The sequence below is a fragment of the Arachis hypogaea genome, chromosome 18 (assembly GCF_003086295.3).
Source record: "Arachis hypogaea cultivar Tifrunner chromosome 18, arahy.Tifrunner.gnm2.J5K5, whole genome shotgun sequence".
Classification (NCBI taxonomy): Eukaryota; Viridiplantae; Streptophyta; class Magnoliopsida; order Fabales; family Fabaceae; genus Arachis; species Arachis hypogaea.
In genome coordinates this window covers 30,203,547-30,227,028 of record NC_092053.1, presented here as the reverse complement: position 1 = coordinate 30,227,028, position 23,482 = coordinate 30,203,547, and the positions used below count along the sequence as shown (strand labels likewise).

The following is a 23,482-nucleotide window of genomic DNA, read 5'->3' as shown; positions in this document are numbered from 1 at the left end:
CTATGAAGAAAATTAATTTTTGACAAAATAATTTTTGGAAAAGGAATGATACTTTATATTTAAAAATATTTTAATTTAAAAAAATATATTAAATATTTAGAGATATATTTTAAAAAGTTAGAAATATCAATATAATTTTTTGCAAGTCTGTTTAAAAGGTTAAAAGAACTTATCTTTTTAATTTGGTAATTTTATTTTAAATGATTTTTTTTTATATCTATTGCGCGATTGACAAAATATTAAAAGAAATTAAAAATAGTATAAAGATCAATTTTTCATTGTTTTATATATATATATATATATTCTAAATAAATTTTTAGATGACCCAACAAAAAGCTGAATTAAATACATGTATTATTTGTTATTTATTCCAAATGTGTATTTTTATCAAACTAAAATAAATTTTGAAAAAATAATTTTTTTTGTTCACTTTTTGGGTCAAAATAATAATTGTTAGTGACATGTGTTACTCTATGGTTTGGCCACGCGTAATGGTATGATGATGTGTTTATCGATGATACGTGGTATGCTGATGTAGATGGTTGTGCCATATGTCACAATATTATTTAGCCACATGTCATAACATTATTCGTCCACGTGTCATCTATTATGTCATCATTGTAGATGCACCAAATTAGTCCCTCACTTTACATTAAGTGACTCATTTTAGTCCCTAAAATTGAATATCGAGCACCAAACTAGTCCATTTACTAGTTTTGTATCAATTTTTTAAAAATTCATTAATATTTTGGATGTACTAATTTCAATTCTATTTTTTCGTATATCATTTAAATACAAGTGCTTTTATAAAAATTTTTAAAATTTTAATTTTAATTATATAATTTTTTCTATAATAATTTAACATTGATAAATTTTGTAATATATAAGTATGTTATTATAAAAAAACAATTATACAATTGATTAGACACCGTTTTTTTTTATCACAAAACATGTATTTTTAAACAAAAAATCAAGAATTAAAATACACTTTTTTTTTGGATGATGAAATATACGTTTTCGTTGTGTGTAAATGGGCTAAACTAAAGACACTTCAAGCACCCTCACTGTCATCTCCGATAGAGATGCTTGAAATGTCTTTATGTCAACTTCAGGACGACGGTTAGGAGTATCCGCAAGAGAAAAAATATTTTTATTAAAGCACTTGTATTTAAATGGATTTTTTATTTTAATAAATAAATTAATTATAATAATTATTGAAATAAATAATTTAAAAAATATTTACCAAAATAAATATCTTTCTTATCTCGTTTATATGGTAAACGAGATAATTTTATACGTATTTTGTTTACACTATAAACGAGATATATATATTTATAAATAATTAAATATAATTTTTGAAATTAATAATTTAAATTAGACCAAACTCTTAAAAATGGAATGTTTTAAGTAATAGGAAAGATGAGCAATTTTAAATAATAGAAAGATAAACAGTCCATTTTAAATAATAGCGTGGAATGTGAACTACCATTTAAAATAAACATGTTAACACGTTTCCTTTAAAAACATATAAGTGCATCGTTAAACTGTCCATTATTAACACGATTACCTTTTTTTTTTTATCGAAGATGGATTAATTCTTATTCATTAATGGGAATCATCCAACCAATCAATCCATCTCCACTGGAATAAAGTTATTTAAATTATATTTCAAATTTTAATGTACTCCCATGCAACGAACCAAAATTTTATATACTCTCATATAACAAACAAAATTTCAAATTTTTATGTAAATCTTAATAAAAAAACCTTCAATGGAAGTAAGTGAATGGAAGAAGTCAACAAGAAGCAATAGTATTAATAATGGGTAGTTATAAAAAAGATAACTATATTAACAGTGGACAGTTTAACGGTGCACTTATGACTTATTTCAACGGTTAGGATCGTGTTAATGTGCTTATTTTAAATATACAGTTCATCTTTCTTATTATTTAAAATGGATTGCTTATCTTCTTTGTTATTTAAAATCGTCCATCTTTTCTATTATTTAAAATGTTCCATTTGTAAGAGTTTGGTCTAATTTAAATCATTAATATTTTTTATTATTTTCAAAAATTATATTTAATTATTTATAAATACATATATTTCGTTTACACATGTATCTCGTTTACGCGGTAATGAAAATTAAAAAACTACACATATCTTGTGTACACTGTAAACGAGATAAGAGAGGAATATTTATTTCGGTAAATATTTTTTAAATTATTTATTTCAGTAATTATTAGAATTAATTTATTTATTAAAATAAAAAATTTGTATTTAAATAACATGTAAAAAAATAGAATCAAAATTAATGCATTTAAAGGTATTGAGAAAAAACTAGTGAATGGACTAATTTGGTGCACAATATTCAATTTTAGGGACTAAAATGAGTCACTTAATGCAAAATGAGAGACTAATTTGGTGCATCTATAATGATGACATAGCGAATGACACGTGGATAAATAATGTTGTGACACGTGGCACAAACAGATACGTGGCCAAATAGCATTGTGACACGTGACACAATTGTTTACATCAATATGCCACGTGTCACCGTTGAATATATCATCATACCATTACACATGACCAAATTATAGAGGGACACGTGTCACTAATAGTCCACCTCATCAAGCCATGTTATCATGTCGTTAATGGAAAATGACTTAGAGATTAATATGGTGTATTTTTGTCAATCTCAAAAATATAATTAGTGTAATTAAAATTTTAGAAACAATTTTAATATAAGATGTGAATTTCAAAGACCATTTTAAAGTTTAACTAGTGTGGTAATATATACGGGTGTCACTCACATAAAAATATATCATTAAAAATATTTAGTCACAAAAAAAAATATCATTAAAACTATTTTCATAAGAGTAAATCATCGGTTACATTATCGATGCGTTGAGATGATTGATGCTTGAGCCTAGTTGGGCGATAAATTGAAAGACGACGAAGGGCATTGATGAATTCCAATACTACATATAAAAGAAAGGATATATAATTTTTGTTCAATTTAATTTGAGCAATGTAGATCACAACCGACAGCATTTATTCCAATACTACAAATAATGCACTCTTAAATCAGCAGGGTTGCCCATTATACACATCGAATTTCATAACCCTTCTCTCCAGCTCCATCCGTCGTGATATTAGTAATAATGAAATCATGAAAAATCAATGGGATTTAGTTTGAGTTCATGCTCCTTTGTTAGTTGATAAAAAAGTTTGATTAGGTTTTTTAAAGAGAAATATTTAATTAATCTGTTATTATATATATTTAATTATTTTATTATATTAAATTTAATTATTTAAAAAACTAATTACTTTATTAAAATCTATAAAATAATATGTACATAAATACACAATCACCAATTTGATAACTGATTTTAACACACAAAAAAAAGACAATTTATTTAAATAAAATGCTTAAAGATCAATTTTAGTCGAATACAACTTTCTGAACTGCAAGATGCAAATGTAACTTTTTACAAATCTATAGAAACTGTTGTTGATAATAGCGGATTAGAGAAATACGTAAATCGCTATTTACGTAGAACAGTGTGTAAGCAGAAATTGTTATAAGTAACGGCGGTGTCTGTGACTTGGTCACTGTAGTGGTTTATGTGCGGTTATATTCATGTTTCCTCCATTACATATGCTTATTATGCTGCTCACCAGATCTTCATTCCGATCATCTTTCTTTATCTGGTGTATAATTTGATCAACGTAAAACTTTATAATGGTTGCTAATGCTTGTTTTGTGGAGGCAAAAATTAACAGCTCTTCCTCTTAAGAAAAATGTATTATTCGCTTGTTGCTGTACCATTTCAGTGTCAACTTACCTGTTATTATTTTTTCATATCCTGTCTTCATATACATGGACATGTGGAGTACTCTTCACTTCTATTCTAGTACTTCAAGTTTTTTTGAATATTCTGGTTATTTTGGTCTAATAACTTTTGAAATAGAAATTTTATGTAATTTTATGTGAACATTTAAAATATATTTTTTTTATAAGTTTACTTAACAAGATCGAATTTTGGTTTGACAGGAGAGTAGTTCTAGCTCAAATAATCTTTTACTTCATTTTGGAGAATTTTGAATTCTACTGGGGCATAGGATATTGAACACAAAATGATTGTACAAGCATGTACACAATGTTCATCATGAGTAAGTATTAATATAGAAAATGCTATTTGTACAATAAAATTCAGTTTTTAATATTATTTAATTATTTTTTAATTAAAATATATTCTTATTTTTTAGATACACATTAGTAATTAAGATTAATTTAAATTTTAAAAATTAAAATTTTTCTAACTTCCTACCCACTTCATAGTTAGTTATTATTTTCTTCTTTTACGTTCCTTCTCTATCTGTAACACGATTTTCTTCTATCTCGTTCTCTTGGACAAGACTACTTCTTTTACATTCTTTACTTATGTTATATTACTTAGTAGTTATAAAGGCTAGGTTCATTGTTTCAAATGAATGAGTTTTAGATGTGTGCAGAAATCAATTTAAAAGATGGGATATTATTTTGGATGTGTTGTGAAAGGTATCAGACTCAAACAAAGAAGAGAAGGGAGAAGAGAGTTTTAGAGAGAAAGGAGAAGAAGAGAGTGATTCTCAAAACTGATTTTGGTAAAGTGAAGCTAACAGCTGGAAGTACAGATTAACATCTAGTTATTTATAGCCAAGGTAATGTGCCAGCTATCACAATGTGGACCACACAATCTGAACAAACTAACTAACCGTTTTACCAAACTAACTAACAGCTTAAGCACTAGAGCTAACAGCTTTGCCAAATTAACAGCTTAAGCACTAACTAACTAGTTCTGTCATGACTCCTGCTCATTGATCTTTCTTCTAATACTCTATCATGACCCCTGCTGTAGCAACTGGTTAGTTTTGTTGTCATATCTATTTGGACTTGTTTTTCTGGTGCTTCACCACTACTGCTCCCTTGTTTTGAAATGTCACAGTGTCCTTCACATTTCTTCTCTTCTTTGTTGAGTCCGATAGTAACACTACTGTTGTTGTATGACTTCAGGTTTTTCACTATCAACTTTGACCGAGACTCTAGAAAGGCAACACTTGGTAATGATTTTGTCAACACATTAGCCAGTTGTACAGTCCCAAGGACATGACTCACCTGAACAACTTTCTTAGTGACATAATCTCTCATAAAGTGAAGATCAGTCTCACAGTGCTTTGATTTTGAATGTAAAATTGGATTCGCAGCCAACATCACAACACTTAGATTATCACAATATATTGATGGAACTGTTGAGAGTTTAGCTCTAAGTTCAACCATGAAATTCTTAATCCAAATTAGCTCAGCAACCAGGTCAGCCATGGCTCTATACTCTGCTTCTGTGCTAGACCTGGCAACAACTCCTTGCTTCTTTGAGCTCCATGAAATCAGATTACCGCCAAGAAAAATACAAAATCCTCCAGTGGACTTTCTGTCATTGGGATCGCCTCCCCAATCCGAATCACTATAGGCTGCAATGTTTTGTACACTCGTCTTGCATAAGTGTAAGCCAAAATTTGATGTGCCATTCACATATCTCAGCACTCTTTTTGCCAGTTTTCAGTGTTGATCCAAAGGGGTTTGCATAAATTGTGAGACTTTGCCAACACAATATGCTAATTCTGGACGTGTGACCGTAAGATACTGCAAACTACCCACAACTGAACGGTAGAGTTTTGGATTGTCAAATACTGAACCCCCAAAGGCAGAAAATTTGACTGAAGATGGTAGAGGGGTGTGGCATGGCTTGCAGTGTTCCATATTAGCCTTCTTGAGTAGATCTTTAACATATTTTTCTTGGGACAACACAAAACCACCAGCACCAGTCTTGGTCACCTGAATTTTAAGAAAGTAATTGCAGTTCTCCCATATCTCTTAGGGAAAATTTGACATTGAGTTGCTGTATTACAAGAGAAATTTCTTCATCAGAATCACCTGTGATGATTATATCATCCACATACACCAAGACAATTAGGTGTGAGTTATTTTTTAACCTAGTGAAAACCAAAACATCAGACTTCATTGCACTAAATTCAAGATATTGCAGGGCTGTAGACAGTTTGTGGTACCAGGCTCTTGGTGCCTGTTTTAAACCATAGAGAGCCTTGGTGAGTTTTCATACCAAGCTGCTATCACCAACCTCATAACCCTTTGGTAGCTTCATGTATACATCTTCGACCAGATCACCGTGTAAAAACGCATTGTTTACGCCAAGCTGTCTAATTTTCTAACCCTTAGATAGGGCCACAGTAAGCACAATTAGAATGGAGGTGGGTTTCACCATTGGACTATATGTTTCAGTAAAGTTAAAGCCTGGCCGTTGTGAGAATCCTTGGGCTACCAACCGAGCTTTGTATTTCTAAAAGCTGCCAACTGAGTTGTACTTAATTCGAAAAAACCCATCTGCTACCTACTGCCTCTCTCCCTTGAAGTAGAGTTACTAATTTTCAGGTCTGATTTTGCATTAGAGCCTTGTATTCAGCATCCATTGCTGCCTTCCACTCTGGATTAGCTAAGGCATCCTTTACTGTCCTTGGTTCAACACTGACTGAGAAAGCTCTTAGCTTGAAATCCCATTCTTGCTCCTTGTGACCATGGGATGAACATTGAGAGAGTTTGGAACTGTATTTGGCTAATCATCTGTCAAAGGGAGGACAATTTTCAGGTCTGAAATAGGAACCTGAATAGGTATGTCTGATGGAGCTGAAGGTAATGGAAAGGGTGAGGCTGAAATGTTGTTGTTAGGAGTATTTGTGATTGGAGTTGGGTGTCTTGGGAGTGTATTATGATGTACAGGTTGGAGGGTGGTTCTTGTTAATAGTGGAATCATTGGGACAGAGTGAGGGCTATGATCATGAGGGGAGGATGAACCTTGGAGTGTTGAGGGTGAAATGAGCCCATTCTTGAAGGGAAACTGCTCCTCATCAAATACCACATTGCTAGAGATTACCACCTTTCCTTGGGCAGTGAAACATTTGTAGCCTTTATGAATTGTGCTATAACCAAGAAAGACAGATGTTGCTGACCTGAGCTCCAATTTGTTCCTATTATATGGCCTCAAGTGTGGAAAACACAGGCAGCCGAAAACCTTTAGGGATGCATAATCAACCTTATTACCAAATAACTTCTCAAAGGGTGACTAATCCTTCAAGACTGGAGTTGTCAATTGATTTATCAAGTGTATTGCTGTCATGAATGCATCTCTCCAAAATTTGATGGGCATTCCATCTCCTGCTAGCATTGCTAAGCCTTTCTCAACTACATGCCAGTGCTTTCTCTCAACGCTGCCATTTTGCTAATGCTCATATGGACATGAGAATCTATGTATGTATAACATTTTGTACCTGTAAATCCTTAGCCAAGCTCACATATTCAGCAGCATTGTCAGACTGAAGCATCTTGATTTTACTGTTTAAATGCAATTCAACTATGTGTTGAAAACATTTAAAAACTGATTTGAGTTGCGAACATGTCTTAATAAGGTACAGCCATGTGTATTTACTGTAAGTGTCAACAAAGTTAACAAAATAAAAGTTTTCATTCACCTCAAGCACAGGGGCAGGACCCCAAATGTGTGTGTAGACTAGTTGCAATGGAGCAATGTACAAGGTGTTTGAAGGAAGGTAAGGAAGACTGTGAGATTTTTCAAGACAGCATGAAGCACAAAGATTTTTATTCACAGAAGCTGGAATATTACAAGATTTTAAGACAGAACAAATAACATTATTTTCAGGATGGCCTAATCTATTATGCCACAAAACAAATTAATCAACAGGAGACACAGCTGAGATAAGAGCAGCTAGGTTATTTGATGGAATAAAATTGAGAAATTTGTACATCCCTCTTTCAACCTTTTCATGTATGACAACCTCTTTAGTTCCTTGAGATATCACACAGCAACCATTAGAGTAGAATTCAAAAAAGACATCATTATCACAGCAGAATTTGCACACACTTAGCAAATTCTTTGTTATGTCAGGAACATGCAGTAGTCTATGTAGCAATAATTCTTTGTTACTTAAATCAGTTTTAAAATAGGAGTTTCCAACAAGGTTAATGTGAAAACCTGATCCATTCCCTACAATTACTTGATTTGTGCCTTCATAATTTTCTTTTTCAATCAGATTTCCTTGATCAGAAGTCATGTGATGTGTTGCACCCCGAATTTGGATACCAACTCTGATCTTGAAGTGTTGCAAGTGTAGCAAATATATTGCTCAAATTTGCTTGTGGTTCTTGTATGGTTTGCAAACTGTACCCTCTATATTGAGTTCTTAAATTTTCTCCTCTGTCATATCTATACTAACACGTCTTGGCAGTGTGTCCAATTTTGTCACACACTTGGCAGATAGGTCTATCACTATTGAACACTCTTGAGTCACTGTACTGCTGTTGCTTGTCATTACTCACAAATCTTGATCCTTCGTTGCTAGTGAATCTTGATCCATCAATATTTTCAAATCTTGAATTGTTTCTTGTGAACCTTGGATTATTGTAGGACTGAGCTTCAAATCTGGAATTATTTCCACCAAACTGTCCATTTCTCATTGATCTGTCACCACCTCTTCCTCTAGAATCACCTCTAAAACCGCCTCTGAATCCTCCTCTCATATTATAATTTTGAGAGTAATATTGAGAGTAACCTCGTCCACTTTGTGCCACATTTGCCTGTATGAATGATTCTGGTTTTCTAAACCTCTCCAGCATACTTTCATGAGTTAACAGCAAAGCCTCCAGTTCTCCAACTGAAATACTCACTAGTCTTGCAACTATAGAGGTAATCACCGGTCCATATTCTTCAGTTAATCCATTCAAGATAGCATTAACGTAATCATTTTCACGCATTGGTTCTCCTACTGAACCTAGGGTATCAATAATTCCTTTTAGGGCTAAGACATATTCACTAACTGAAGCGCCTATCTTAATACTGCTTAATTTGTTTTTCAATTGCATTATCTTTCCTCTAATCTGCGAAGAGAAATGATCTTATAACCTTTTTCAGACTTCATACGAATAAACGCATCCTACCATTCGAGTAGTGAAAGCCTTGGTCATCAAAGCAAGCAGCCACGACTTCAATAGTGCGTCTTGTCTTTTCCAGATTGCAAATTCTGGAGTTACTCGTCATGATCCATCAAACCTCAGTGGAATTTCCTCTCCTGTGATATGGTGAAGCAAGTCATGACCTTCAATCGTTGATTCTGCTTGATCCTTCCATTGTAAGAAATTATCATCGTCGAGCTTCATAGAAATTGGTAAAGAAGTAAAATTTGGAGTAACGGTTGATTGATTCATTGTGTTTCCAGCTTGTGGATTGTGGTCTTCTGCCATTGAATTGAGCAGAGAGAGAGCTCTGATACCATGAAAGGTATCAGACTCAAACAAAGAAGAGAAGGGAGAAGAGAGTTTCAGAGAAAAAGGAGAAGAAGAAAGTGATTCTCAAAACTGATTTTGGTAAAGTGAAGCTAACAATTGGAAGTACAGATTAACATCTAATTATTTATAGCTAGGATAATGTGCCGGCTATCACAATGTGGACCACACAATCTAAACAAACTAGCTAACCATTTTGCCAAACTAACTAACAGCTTATGCAGTAGAGCTAACAGCTTTGCCAAATTAACATCTTATGCACTAACTAACTAGTTCTGTCATGTTGCAAGTCAATCTAGTTAGCGTTTGAAAAAAAATTTACCTGCTATAACCAAGTGTGATTTATGCACAATGAATGAATAATTAACAAGTTAGACACACTGTACAAACAAGCAAAAATACTGTATATAGAATAACCAATTATAATATTACACATACAAAATTATACGTTTACACAACTCAAATCACAAGCTTGTACACCAAATAACTAATAGTCAACAAAAATTACCATTAAAAACAAATTAATTCTCAACACAAGTATGAAAATAGAACAACTAGGCAGCAGTAAAACTCATATAATATTCCCTTGCAGACAACTAAAACTCACGTAAACACATTTAAAATACAGAAATTGCACATGCAAAAATAATTTAACTTTGTAATATATATGAGAATATCTTCAGGTCATTTTAATCGATTTTTAATTATAAAAAAAAGAATATTATATAGAATAATAAGAAAAGCAATGGTGTCAGAGAATGCACAAAAAAAAACTCTATAAATAGAGACTCATCCAAACCTTAGGTATGTTTTCGACGCGGACGAACGGCGACGCTGATGCGGACGAATGGCGACGGCGTCAGGGATGAGCGCCGAGGAGGAAGGTGGCATGGATGAACGGTGGTAGAGGATGACGAACCACGGATAGTGTGCGCCTCTGGGTTTATAATGTGTCATGAATGTGATTGCTCTGCTTCTTTCAAGGTTTTGTATGGTATTAGTTAATAATTAGATGGTTTAAGGTTTATTTTAGAATTTTAAAATCAAAATTTTGAATTTTAATTAATTTGATTTTTGGATGTGTATTTAAATTGTAATATATTAATAATTAAATATATTTAATCTGAAACAGAAATTTAAAATTTAAAATTTAAAATTTAAATTTTAGTTTTATTTAGTTTGTATTTTGGATGTGTATTTAATTTTAAAAAGACACTAAATCTATTCATAATTTTTAAATGTGTTTGTTTTACTTTTTTTTTTAAATTATTGTAATAAAATGGTGAATATTGTACCATTTTTAAAGGATACTTAGTTGAATTGAATTAATATTATGTGTATTCTGCTGTATTGGCTGATTATTTTTCCTTATCTGTGAATTATTTTAGCCTATTACTTAAACTATCAAGGTGTTTCACTATGTTGTGAAGGTATGCTATACCATTTGAATATACTTCTGAATATGCTCATCTGACAGAAATACTTTTCCTTGGATTTGTTACTATTGTTGGTCCTGCTATTACTGGACCTCATTTGATAACTCTTTGACTATGAATGGTTCTTAGAATCCTTCGGACAGTTGAGGTATATTGTAGTTACCATTTTCCATAGGGTCCTTTCAATTTCTTGCCATTGTACGGGAAGTGAGTGTCATGTTCCTTCTTCACTTAACATAACCATTTTTTCTGGTATATTTAGTTAATGCGCTTGTTAAAACCTTGCTTCTTCACGACTATCATCATCGGTTGTTGTACACCAAATTCAGAAACTATTCATCAACATTCACTTATATGGACGGGTAAGTTTTCAACTTGTTCTTTAAGGTAGTGTTTGTTTTGAGGTACTGAGACAAAAGAGACTGAGATTTAGTATCATGTTTGTTGGCTCAGAGACTGGTACTAAAATTTCTGTTTCTGTTTCCAAAATTTTAGTATTTTAGTACCTCTAAAAAGTAGGGACACAAGGGACTGAAATTTTTAGAGACGGAAACTGAAACTTTAATAACATTTTATACTTAAAATACCCTCATTTCAATTAACTAATTCCAATTTTACCCTTTGTACAAATTAAATTAGAGCTTCATTCTTGTTTCAATTTTTATCTTTCAATTTATACCAAACAGAATATTGAAATTTATTTCAATCTCTATATCTGAGTCTCTAGCTCTTAATCTCAGTCTTTCAGTCTTTGTCTCTCTATCAGACGCTACCTAAATGTATTGGTATTGTTGTTTAGAATATAAGATGACTAGACCAAGACTTGTTAATGCCTTGGATATTCCATTTTTTATTGAATGTGACATTTTTTCCACCATAATAGAATATTTGGGACTGATATAGGGTACAACATCTAAGAGTGCAAAAATTGAATTCAGCAATAAACAAAAGAAAAAATGATGGAGCAAATTCTTAGGAACCTTGTAGAAATTAGAATTTTAAATTCTCATTCTAAAAAAAATGGTACAGTAACAAGCGAGAGAAAAGGCTGTTAATTTTTGTCTGCATGAAAACAAACATTAGTAATAATTATAAATTTTCACGTTGATAAGACTGTGCACCAAATAAAGGAAGATGACTAGGATAGAGATCTAGTGAGTAGCATATCAAGCATATGCAATAGAGAAAATAGGAATATGACCACACATAAATTGTTACTGCCTGTGGTAGTTTATGACCAAATCCAATTGTACAGAAACTGCTGCTACATATAGCAGTTTCTGCTTGTACACTGCTCCACGCAAATCGTGGCTTACAATCATGATTTATGTATTTCTCTAATCCGTTACTAGATTTGTAAAAAGTTACATTTACGGCTTGTGATTTAAAAAGTTATATTATGATAAAATTGATCTTTAAACATTTTATTTAAGTGAATTTATTATGTATTTTTTTATTTAACTAAAAAATGTATAATTTAAAACAATTTATGTATTATGTAACTAAAATTTTAATGTTTTATTATAAAAATTTATGTTTTTTTATTAAAAAGTATACATTTTAAAATATTTTATGTATTATGCAATTAAAGTTTATGTACCTTTTAACAAAAATATCTATTTTATATATTTTTTAAATTTTTTCTTCTCTTTTTTTCTTTTTTTATTTTTTTTATAGTTCTTCTTAGTTCATTCTTTTAAAGTAAATAAAAATAAGAAAAAAAATTAGCACAACATAACATAAAAAAATGTAACAGTAACAACAATAATAATAGAAAAAAAGATAAAAACATGTAAAAAAAAAAATACATAATAACTGATATGTACACATTGTGTGAATAATTTTTACTAGATTTAGATTAATTTAATTAGATTTATTTACTATATATATATATATATATAATAGCTTATGACTATCTAAAAATTTCTAGTAAAATAATTTTCTCTTTTGATTAAGTTTAACTAAAATTCTCCTTAATCCTGTCATAATAAAATACCAGTTATTTCAGTCAATTTTGTATAAAATTAAAATATTTTTATAAAAAATAAAATATCTTTATTTATAGTAAAAAGTAAGACTCTAATATTAATAAACGTATTATGTTATATTTTTTTTTTTGTTAATAAAGCAAGTCTTTGATCATTATTAGAATTTTTCTTTTGTATGTTTTTAAATTATTTAAAAATATTTTTGTTAATAATAAAATAAAATTTATTAATGTCAAAATAATTCGAATATATTTTTTGTAGTTTATCCTTTATCTAATTAATATATTAAAATTTAAATTCTATTTATTCGTATATAACATAATATATTGTTTTATTTATTAACAAACAATAAATAATAATCAATTTAATCCTTAATCTTTTCAATGTGAATTATATTGGTAATCTTTTTTCTCATTTTCTTTTTTATTTTACTATCGTGCGTAGTCGATCCCTTTTTCATTCTCATCTTATTTCCTAGTTAAATGCATGCCGAAGTCCACATCTACACCATGTTAACTATAGTGAGATAGAAATTGTAAAAAGTGGCTAACATAGCACAAAAAACAGAACTAATTCAAAAATAAAATTTCAGAGATTATAATAAATCAATTTTTTTTTTTTTTGAGAAAAGAAAAAATTTGTGATGAAAACATCCTTTGCATCCTAACAAGATACAAACACGAATGCAAACAAGACGTTACGTGAGTGCTACACGTAGGGTGTGCACGCGCCTTCATTTCACAAACCCTTCTCCATTCACCACTCCCTCTTTCCTTCCCTCATCATCATTATATATTCATATTTTCCCCCAAAAATCAATCATTATTAACAACCACCACACTTGTCGCGCACCATTTCCACAATGACCCCTTTGGCCTTCTCTCAATTCTATGAAAAATGGTTTGATCTTCTCCATCACCTTGTCAATGAGCTCTCCGACTTTGCTTCTTCCATCGCCAACTCCAAGGAAGAGTATATTTCTCCCTTGGTAGTGGCGAAGCAGGAAGAGAAGTTGGCCCAACTGATTGGCAAAGTGATGTTGCACCATGAGGAGTACTTCAGGGCGAAGTCACTCATCACGGAGAATGACCCCTTAAGCGTGGTGGCTTCTCCGTGGGCCACCACACTTGAGAGGTCTCTTAATTGGGTCACTGGGTGGAGACCTACTACGGCTTTTCACCTGGTGTACACGGAATCCTCTGTGTTGTTTGAGTCCCACATCGGAGATATTCTCCGTGGTGTGAATACCGGCGACCTTGGTGACCTTTCTCCAACGCAGTTCCGGCGAGTCAGTGAGTTGCAATGTGACACTGTAAACGTCTCTCATGCCACCTTTTTTCTGCAATTCTTGCATTAACTACGTGCACACTAAAATAGCCAACAAAGTCAGTCATCCAAATAAAATATATATTAAAAATAAATATAAATTAAAAATAAATTAAATTTTATATATATATATATATATATATATATATATATATATATATATATATTGTTGATTTTAGTGTCAGATTTAAGTACACAAATAATATTTTTATTTTTTTATGCACTGCATGTTAGTTTTAGATCAATTTAATTTGATGCATATGTATATTGTTGATGCTTGATCCATAATTTATCTATGCGGTTCTGGAAAATGCAGGCAGTGCTGCTGTGTTGTTATTAGTTATTATTATAGATTTATTATAATTAATTGAAAATTATATGGGTTGTGGATAAGGTAAAAATAGTTTACATTCATTAACGTAATTAAAACTGTATCTCTTTGTTAAATTTTGAAAGCATGCATGTGAGATATTATAGTTTTCTCATTATCAATAAATATAATGGTTTTCCTTTCCATCATTTAATGTATGTTCACATTTCTCTGTAGCTCTCTTAACAATTTTTTATTGCATGTAATTATCCCAGAAGTATCATCATGAAAGAAGGGAAAAGGAATAATTTTATAATTATTTTATTTTGGGTGAGACAATATCGTGCTATGATAATTATTTTATTTTGGGTGAGATATTATTTTAGCTGGGTGTTATGAATACATTTTTATAACAATAATGTGCATACTGCATAGTTTTCTTTTGAAAAAAAAAAAACACCCCTCCTCCCCCTAAAATGTTCAATTTTGTTCTCATAAACTAAGAGGAGAGTATACATGACCTTACTTCGAAAGGGCAATGTTCAATAACCCTCTTTTTAGAGGTGTTAAGAAAATATCATAAATAAAAAAAAATGTTAGGATGTTGCTTCAAATTTATGATAAAAATAAGGATAAAGTACTGAGAGTTTGGGTTTTTAATAACTGTAAATAAAAAAATGTTTTTTTATTCGTTTATTTTGATTTATGGTACATGGATTTGTGAAAATTGACTCGTCATTTCAAAAAGTTATTTATTTATAATTTTTCATATTTCTTTATTAAAATATTAAAAAAATTGTCACTTTCAATAATAATGATAATAAAAATTAAGTTCTTGGCATTCTATATTTCTTGAAAACATGTTTTTTGGGCCGAATTTCAACCGTTTGGAAACAATTCTCTTTTATTATATTTATTTTTCTAATTTAAGAATCCTACAAGCCAAAAATATGTTAAATATTATTTATTTTACAACATATTTAGTATTAGTTTTGTTTGTTTTTTTGTATATGTACGATATTATCAAAGGAGGGAAAAAAATATCATTCTTAGATGTAATTTATTTGAATTAGCCCTCCAGTATATCTCAATATTTTTTTCCTTTTAAACTTTAGTTAAGATATTTTGATTAGTTGTTTAATTTTAAAATGTGGAAAAAGGGTTAAATCACCTAGGTTAGACATCCAATACATATAATGCTCCCGGCCATTCACTAGGTTCTGAAACATTGAATGAAGAATGAAACATTTATTTACAGTTTTTGATTGTATTTCATATTGCATGTTTCATTTTTCTTTCACATTAAGGAATTAATTAAAAAAGAGAGTCTAGAAGCCAAGTCTATATAACAACTATAATTGTTTTCATAATTTATTATTACGGTTGCTAACAAGTAGAACAGTTTGGTAAAAATCATTAATTGAAGAAGTGTTCGAAAATTTAAATTTAATATATATATATTTTTTACTACTTTTTGTGTTAATTTACACAACTAATATATATTTTTTTAAACAAATTTAAAAAACAGGTGAAGGAAGAGAATCAAATAACAGATGAGCTTTCAGATTGGCAAGACACTGCGAGTGACTTGATGGGACCACGCGCCGAGAGCAAAGAGAGGATCGAACGGCTGGTATGCATCATCAAGAAAGCGGATGATCTACGGCTCAGAACGATGCGCAGCGTGGTTAGCTTGCTGTTGCCGCAGCAGGCGATTGAGTTCCTCATAGCGTCTGCAGAGATGCTCGTGGGAATCCGCGGGTGGGGATCGAATCACGACCGTCCATGTGGCAGATAAAAAGCCCAATGGATTCTATATCCTAACCTCTAATTTCTGTGTTACCGCTCGCATCAATTAAGTTTCTACTCGAATATGTTAGTACATTAAAAAAATTAATAAATATTTCTATTTATATTTAGATATATTAATTTTTTAATATGTTATTTGTCTAAAGAAATATTTAATTCATATCGGATAAAACATTAATCTAAGGGTGTTAGAACTGTAAATATGTCTTAGGAGGGTATTATATATAATTATAATTATTATAAATTAAATTTTGAAACAACTGATGAATTTTATAAAAATATATAATTTAATATATTTAATTAAATTATTATTTAATAATTTTTAATTATTAATTTTAAAAACCAATGGTATTCAGGTAACTTTGCAAGAAAGGAAAAGGAACGTAGTACGTGTCTGTAGTAGAACGTCATGCAGCATGCAGAGTGACACTTTGCGAAATTCCGTCGCCTTTTAATTCAAATCTGTGTGCGCTCTTCACCATGTCCACAATGACCTGTTGAACAGTGTGTTATATTTTTTTATTTTTATAATAGAAAACCTATCTAGATAATTTACATTTTCCTCATTTCTATTTTTATTTAGTGGATCGATGCTGTGCTAAGAGCATTATCTTGAGGGAGCCACCAACTCAGAGGAATTGAAGTTCACACATTAAAATAGAAAAATACAATTTTAAGGACTAAGGAGTTCAAATAGATACCGCAAACGATAACACATTCTTTGAATTGAGGGAATATGAAGGAAAAGAAAATAGCAGGAGAAAAAATAAATAAAAAAATAAAAATTTTTTCTTGTTTAGATAAGAAAAGAAAATAGGGTGGAAAGAGAAAAATAATGTGGAGTTTATTAAAATATTTTTATCTCAAAAATAAGGTGAAAATAAGAGAAATGTGACAAACACTCATAAAATTACACATTTATTTTTTATTATTATAAATTATAATTTATATATTATTTTTATTTTTTTATTATTAATAAATTATAATTTATATATAATATAAATAAAAGTATTAATATAAATTTATACTATTATATTTTTTTTATCTAAATAATTTTTTTTTATTTTTTCTATTCATTTTTTTATTCAAACAACATATAAATTATTTTATTTTTTTTCTGTTTTTTTTTTATATCCAAACAAAGCCTAATAGTGTTATACAGAAATAATATATAATGAAATAAAAAAAATGATGTAGAACAATTAACTTGTATAAAAGAAACGGGCAAATTAAAGAAAATATTCATGAGCGTTCTATCGGACTTTTCAGTTCGGCCCGAAAGCTTTCACAAAAAATAATTGGGCTACGTACCCAAAACACTCAAGGGCGAGCATCATCTATTGATGTGTGTACTCTGAAGTCTGAATGGATAAAAAATAAAAAATACAAGTTTCTTTAAATACCAACAGGAAAAAATGTTTCCTTGATTAGTGATCTTAAGTTGAATCTTGAGTTGTTTCGGGTCGACTCGGTTTCTGGTCCTGTCCATGACAAAAAAACGTTAATTCTTGATAAAATAATAAAATAAAAAATTAATTACGAATTTATTATTTTTGTCACATATGAGATTTACTCTTTTAATTTAAGAGTAACTATATTTTTATTTTTTATTTTACTAACTTTTTTAATTTTAAAAAATTTGATTATTTAAAATAATTTGTTTTGATTTTCTTATAGTATTTCTTAATTTAGTAGATCGAAAATTAATCCATCACGGATTGGAATTAAGAGTTTGTCATTGATCAATGAATTATGTATATATGAGCTGTGATTTGAATTTTTTATATTTGTTTAAATTGACAAATAGATTAATCATTTGATCAATTTAATATTTTTGAATTGGATGGGAGGCTTCTCCCTTGGGCTCCTTTAGTCCTTTCTCAGACTTTGGGTTGGATAAATCAGATTTGAAATAACAAACTCGAATAGTTGCATTTTAATCGTTAAGAAAAAAAAGGAAAAAAGAATGATATATGCATTGGATATTTTGATATACGTGCACCACTTACTTATGGGTGATGGTGTGTTGATATGTGCATCACAGAATGACAGAATCATGCATATCCCTAGATTCAACAATCATAATCTAAGATGCCACTGGGGCTAGTGCTTTTTGTTTCTTTGAATTTGTAATAAAATTGTTGCTAATTAATTAGCTAAGAGGTATTTAATGTGCTCACCTTCATTTGTTTTCATGTAGGTGTACCTATGGTTGACATACGAAATTGTTTATATGTTCAGTTGTGAATTTACAGGAGGAAAGCCAGATGAATTATTAAAAGGGGATAAAAAATATTTACACAATAAAATAAAATAAGATTAAAATAAAATTAAAAAAAAAATAAATTAAAATTTATATTTACTTTACATATAAAAAATTAAAATTAGAGGAGGATATCTTAAAAATTAAATATAAATTTTAAATTTTAAATATCACTAAACAATTGTAACTAACTCCTCTTTATAGTCAGGAGAGGATATCTTATACTACACACTTTATTTTTTAACTTGTTACAAAATTTTTCATTTAGGTGGGTTTTTTCTTATTGTGGGTCGGTCTAGTTCCTTCATTCTGAAGTGACTCATTTCTATTATCTGCTTCATTTTCTTCTAGATCAGTGTTTTCTTGTTCAACTATCCCAGTATCATTTGGACCCAAGGTTTGAGAGCTATCAACTATTCTCCCCTCCAACACGACCTTATCCTCAAGGTCTACTTCAGGAAATAACTTCTATAACTCATAAAAGTCTTTCCAAGTAGTTTCATCACGTGTGGCGTCCTTCCAACCTACCAATACTTGCAAGCAATTTTCTTCTAGAGTTTTTGTGATGCGGCGGCCCAGCAGTGCAATAGGACGTGGCTATAAGGATGGTGGCAGGTTGGGCAATGCTGGTGGTTCAACGGGCGGAACGCCGTGGAATGACTTCAAGACTGAAACATGGAACATAAGATGAAGGGCACTTGATGAATGCAGCTGCAAACGATAAGCTACCACTCCAAGCTTTTGAATTATTTGGTAAGGCCCATAGAATCGCTTCTGAAATTTGTTGTAGCTGTGTTGAGTGAGAGAAGTCTGCCAATATGGCTTGATTTTAGCAAAATCTAATCACCCACATCAATTATTTCTCACGGCGGTGTAAATCTTTCTGTTTTTTCATCTTCTCTTGTGCTTGTTGTAATGAATATCAAAGTTTTCGGTGTAGAGCATTCTGAACTCGAAAAAATTCATCCACTATAATCACTGGTGTGAAGCCCAAAAGGTACCCGAGTAAGGTGCACATAATGTCTCGTGTGGGGACATAAATAGGGAAGAGTGGTAGGAGCTATTATAACAGAGTTCTACCCATGCCAAATAAGAGGACCATTGTTGGGGGTATGAGTGGGTAAAGCCCTTAGGTTCTATTTGGTTGATGTATACGATGAGACATGGATATAAAATATTTGTGTTTATGTATTGTATTTGGTAAAATAAAAATAAGGAACAAGACACACATATTTAAAAAAGACTGAATTTCCCTTCATTCAACCACAAATTTTATCACTATTACTGTACACCCATTACCCTAAATACTGCATGTCATCACCATTAAATTTTTATTTCTTCTAATATTTTTTATTTTTTTCAATATCATCTTAAATTATCATTTAAATATTAAATATATAATTTTCTTAAAAAAATAGAAAACTAAAGCTAAGAATTTATCAAAGATTAATAAAAATTTAAATAAACAAAAAAATTAAATGTACAATATTTTTTTTGAAAAAAATAGAAGGATAAATTTAGTTGGAGAATCTAAAAGAGGAAGAGAAAAAAAAGGTTTGGGGAGATAAGAGGATAAATTTTAAAAATTGAATAAGGGTAAAAGAGTAAAAAATTAGTGTCTCACAAGTTGTGTCTCAGTGTCTCATTAAATTGGAAGTACACAAATTTAGTGTCTATGTGTCCATCCGTGTTCTCCCGTGTCCTTCGAAAATCTGTGTCTCACCAAACCAAACAGCAGATATGTGTTACCGTGTCCATGTCTGAATGAGACATGGACATCAACCAAACACTACCTTAGATATTGTTCTAGTGTGCGGTTCATAACTTTAGTTTGTCCATCACTCTGGGGTGATAAGCTATGCTATAAAGTAGTTTAATGCCACAATTTAAATGGGCTCTTCCAAAAATGGCTCAAAAAAATAGGATCTTGATCAAATACCATCGAATTCGGGAAACCATAGAGTTTTTCTTCCGAATTAATGAAAACTCTCGCTGTGTCCTTAGCAAAAAAACCTTGGTTTAAGAGCAGAAAAGTATCCAACCTTAATGAAGCGATCGACCACAACTAGGATGGTAGTGAACCTCACCAATTTAGGAAGTTGAATGTAAACTTCCGGTAATTAATAAATAATTAACGAATAAATTAATTTTTATTTAAAAAAATTAGAAAATTAAATTTGATAAGTTAGAAGAATAGAAGTAATTAAAATATAAATTTTAACACTAATTTTAAATATTTTGACCAAAAAACAGACCAATAAACCAAACAGATTGGACCGAACTCAAACCGAGCCCAAAGGCCGCTTATATAAACATAACTAAGTCCTTTCTTCCCCATTGCCTCATTAGAAGCACGCTGAAGAGGTTCCAGGGGAAAGCCAAACGCGAGCGCTATTACCCTAAAATTTTCAATTTCTCATAACTTTTAATCCGGAGCTCTGATTGACGATCCGTCAGCAGCCATACGTTCGTCTCGGAATTCTCTACAAAATTCACTAAACAATTTGGTAAGAGAATTATGTTTTCTCACACAGTTCTCTCCTTTTCAGTTCGTGATTTGGGTTTTAGTAATTGAGAGATTTTGTGATTTTGATGGTTTAGGGATATTCTACTGGTGGATAATCACCGGATTTTGTCTATTTGACTCGTGGGTAACGGTAAGAAAACTCTAACCCTTGTGAATTGGTGATTTAGTAAGCTCAATATTGATTATTATGATATTGTATGAATTAGATCGTGTATCTTGTTGAATTGGAGTTAAATTGGTGGATATTAGAAGCTTAGAATTGAATCCTGGGAGCTAGAAATTCAATTGGTGAGGATTTAATGCTTTGGAGCTTGAGGAACGGTGGATAATTGAGGTGTTTCAGGCTTAGGGAGAAATCGGCCAAGGTATGGTTTTGGTTTCTCGTAGTTAATGTTTAATGTCACATGAAAACTTAGGCTAGACGACCTTAAGATAGAAATAAATTGAATGAATTATTGATGGCTTGTGTATAAATGATGAATGAATTTGTATGTGTTGGATTATGACTTTAATGGGTATAAAATAATGATGATTGTTGATGTGTTGAGGGTTGATGGAGGGTTTGTGAAATTGAATTGAACGGATTGGTTGAGAAATGTGTGGTTTGATTTTGTAAACAATTTAATATTAGAAGTGGTTTTATTTTGAAATAATTTGATACTAGAAATGATTTGAATGGTCGAGAGGTGTTTGGGACCCTTGAGGGGTAGCAAACCAAGTTTTAGAGGAGATCCTGCCGAAATTTTTATGAAAATAGGAGGCTTCGTTTGAAGCAGTTATTTAGAAAGATTTGGATTTTTAAGGATTTTATGATTTGATTTTGAGTTAATAAGAAAAAGATTATATTTTGAGTTTGCTTTATTTAGAATAGAATGAATTGTGTTTTGAGTATGAATTATAATGATAATGAGATATATGTGACCGGGTAAGAGGTAATGGCGTTGTCCACTTGCTCCAGAAAAGAGATGAGGAAGAAGAATGATGAGAACTGAGTTTGATTATGAAATTGATTGAATATGAATTAATTGTAATGATAATGAGAATGAATTTCTGAATGTGACTTCGGGGAAGATGCAGTGGTGTTGTCCACTTGCTCCGGATAAGAGTTCGAGACTCCGGGTAAGATGCAATGGTTGAGTTATATTGCCGCTTGCTCTGGGTTGAGAACTATAACACTACTTAAGTAAGAGGCAAGGGTGAAATTGTCCCCTACTCCAGGTATGCGGGTAAGATGCAAGGGTTGCGACAATTGTACCACTTGCTCTATGTTTGGTGTTCTGTCTATGGCTAGCTACTGGACATGTCGGGTTTGGCTTTATAACCGATAAATGAGACTCACTGGCCATATGACAGATATACATCATATGCATATGTATATTTTATTTGATCATGCATTAATTGGGCTTGCCTATGTGATTATTATGCTTACCTGCTATAATTGCTACCTGCTGTATCTGTATCCTACTTGTGTTTGCTTTGTCTGTTTTACTTGTCTATACACCAGAGTTTTGGAGAAATGGAGGAAATAGAAAGTGAAGGATTGGATCACAATATACTTGTCTATACACCAGAGTTTTGGAGAAATGGAGGAAATATAAAGTGAAGGATTGGATCACAATTATATTGGAGAAGACATAGAGTGAATTGTAGGGTTAGATTTTAATGAGACAGAAATTGAATGTAGAATTAGAGTTAGATTGAGACTTGGATACTTTAGAGAGTTTTACCAAATTTATGGTTTAGTTTATTCCTTTAAGTTTATATCTAAGTGACGGAGTGCTAGGATTTCCTTTACCTTTTTTGGAACCTTTTATATTAACTATGTGGGTACCTTTACCATGCTGAGAACCTCCGGTTCTCATTCTATACATGTTGTTGCTTTTCAGATGCAGGTCAGGAGGTACCTCACTGAGCATTCTAGAGACTCTGTGGAGCGAAGAACTCTGGAGACTTAGGGTTATATTTTATTTATATTTATATATGTATATAGATTCTTCATCTTGTATTTTATACTTATCCCTCTTAGAGGTTGACTTGGAGAAACAGGTTGTCAGTTTTACGAGTTTGGGATATTTTGGGTTATATATATATACACTGGCCGGCCTTTACTTTGCAGGTCGAGTTCGGAGCTTGATATTTGTATTTTGGAATTCTAATATATGTTTATGGTCTTTAGCCTTCCTTTCGATCTTGCTTATCCGTCTACGCTTATCTTTCGTGGGTGACGTGATTTCTGTTTTGATTTTGCTTAACTTTTTTTTCAAGGCTTCTAGTTATAACTTCTTTCAATTATATCTATGTACGTATTTTATTTTTAGAGGTCATAGCGCCTTACCACCCCTGATTTACATCCTAGGCATAAAGCTCTGTATGGTAAGGTGTTACATTGAATGATGAAATCTAGTGAAATT

General features: G+C 31.1%; 1 protein-coding gene, 1 long non-coding RNA gene and 1 pseudogene across 2 annotated transcripts; all 3 read left to right on the top strand.

Moving 5' to 3' along the window:
• Positions 1-1,821: 1,821 nt before the first annotated feature.
• Positions 1,822-11,765, top strand: LOC112769855 (methylsterol monooxygenase 2-1-like; annotated as a pseudogene).
• A 1,882-nt stretch (positions 11,766-13,647) lies between these two features.
• LOC112772108 (protein DOG1-like 3) lies at positions 13,648-16,395 on the top strand. The gene is made up of 2 exons (XM_025816989.3): positions 13,648-14,148; positions 16,001-16,395. Exons 1-2 carry the CDS (start codon positions 13,699-13,701, stop codon positions 16,268-16,270), a joined length of 720 nt encoding a protein of 239 aa, XP_025672774.1. The 5' UTR covers positions 13,648-13,698; the 3' UTR covers positions 16,271-16,395.
• A 2,431-nt stretch (positions 16,396-18,826) lies between these two features.
• On the top strand, positions 18,827-23,252 carry LOC140181613 (uncharacterized). Its single transcript, XR_011876587.1, has 2 exons — positions 18,827-19,297; positions 22,958-23,252. It is a non-coding gene; the product is annotated as an uncharacterized lncRNA (long non-coding RNA).
• The last annotated feature ends 230 nt before the right edge of the window (positions 23,253-23,482 follow it).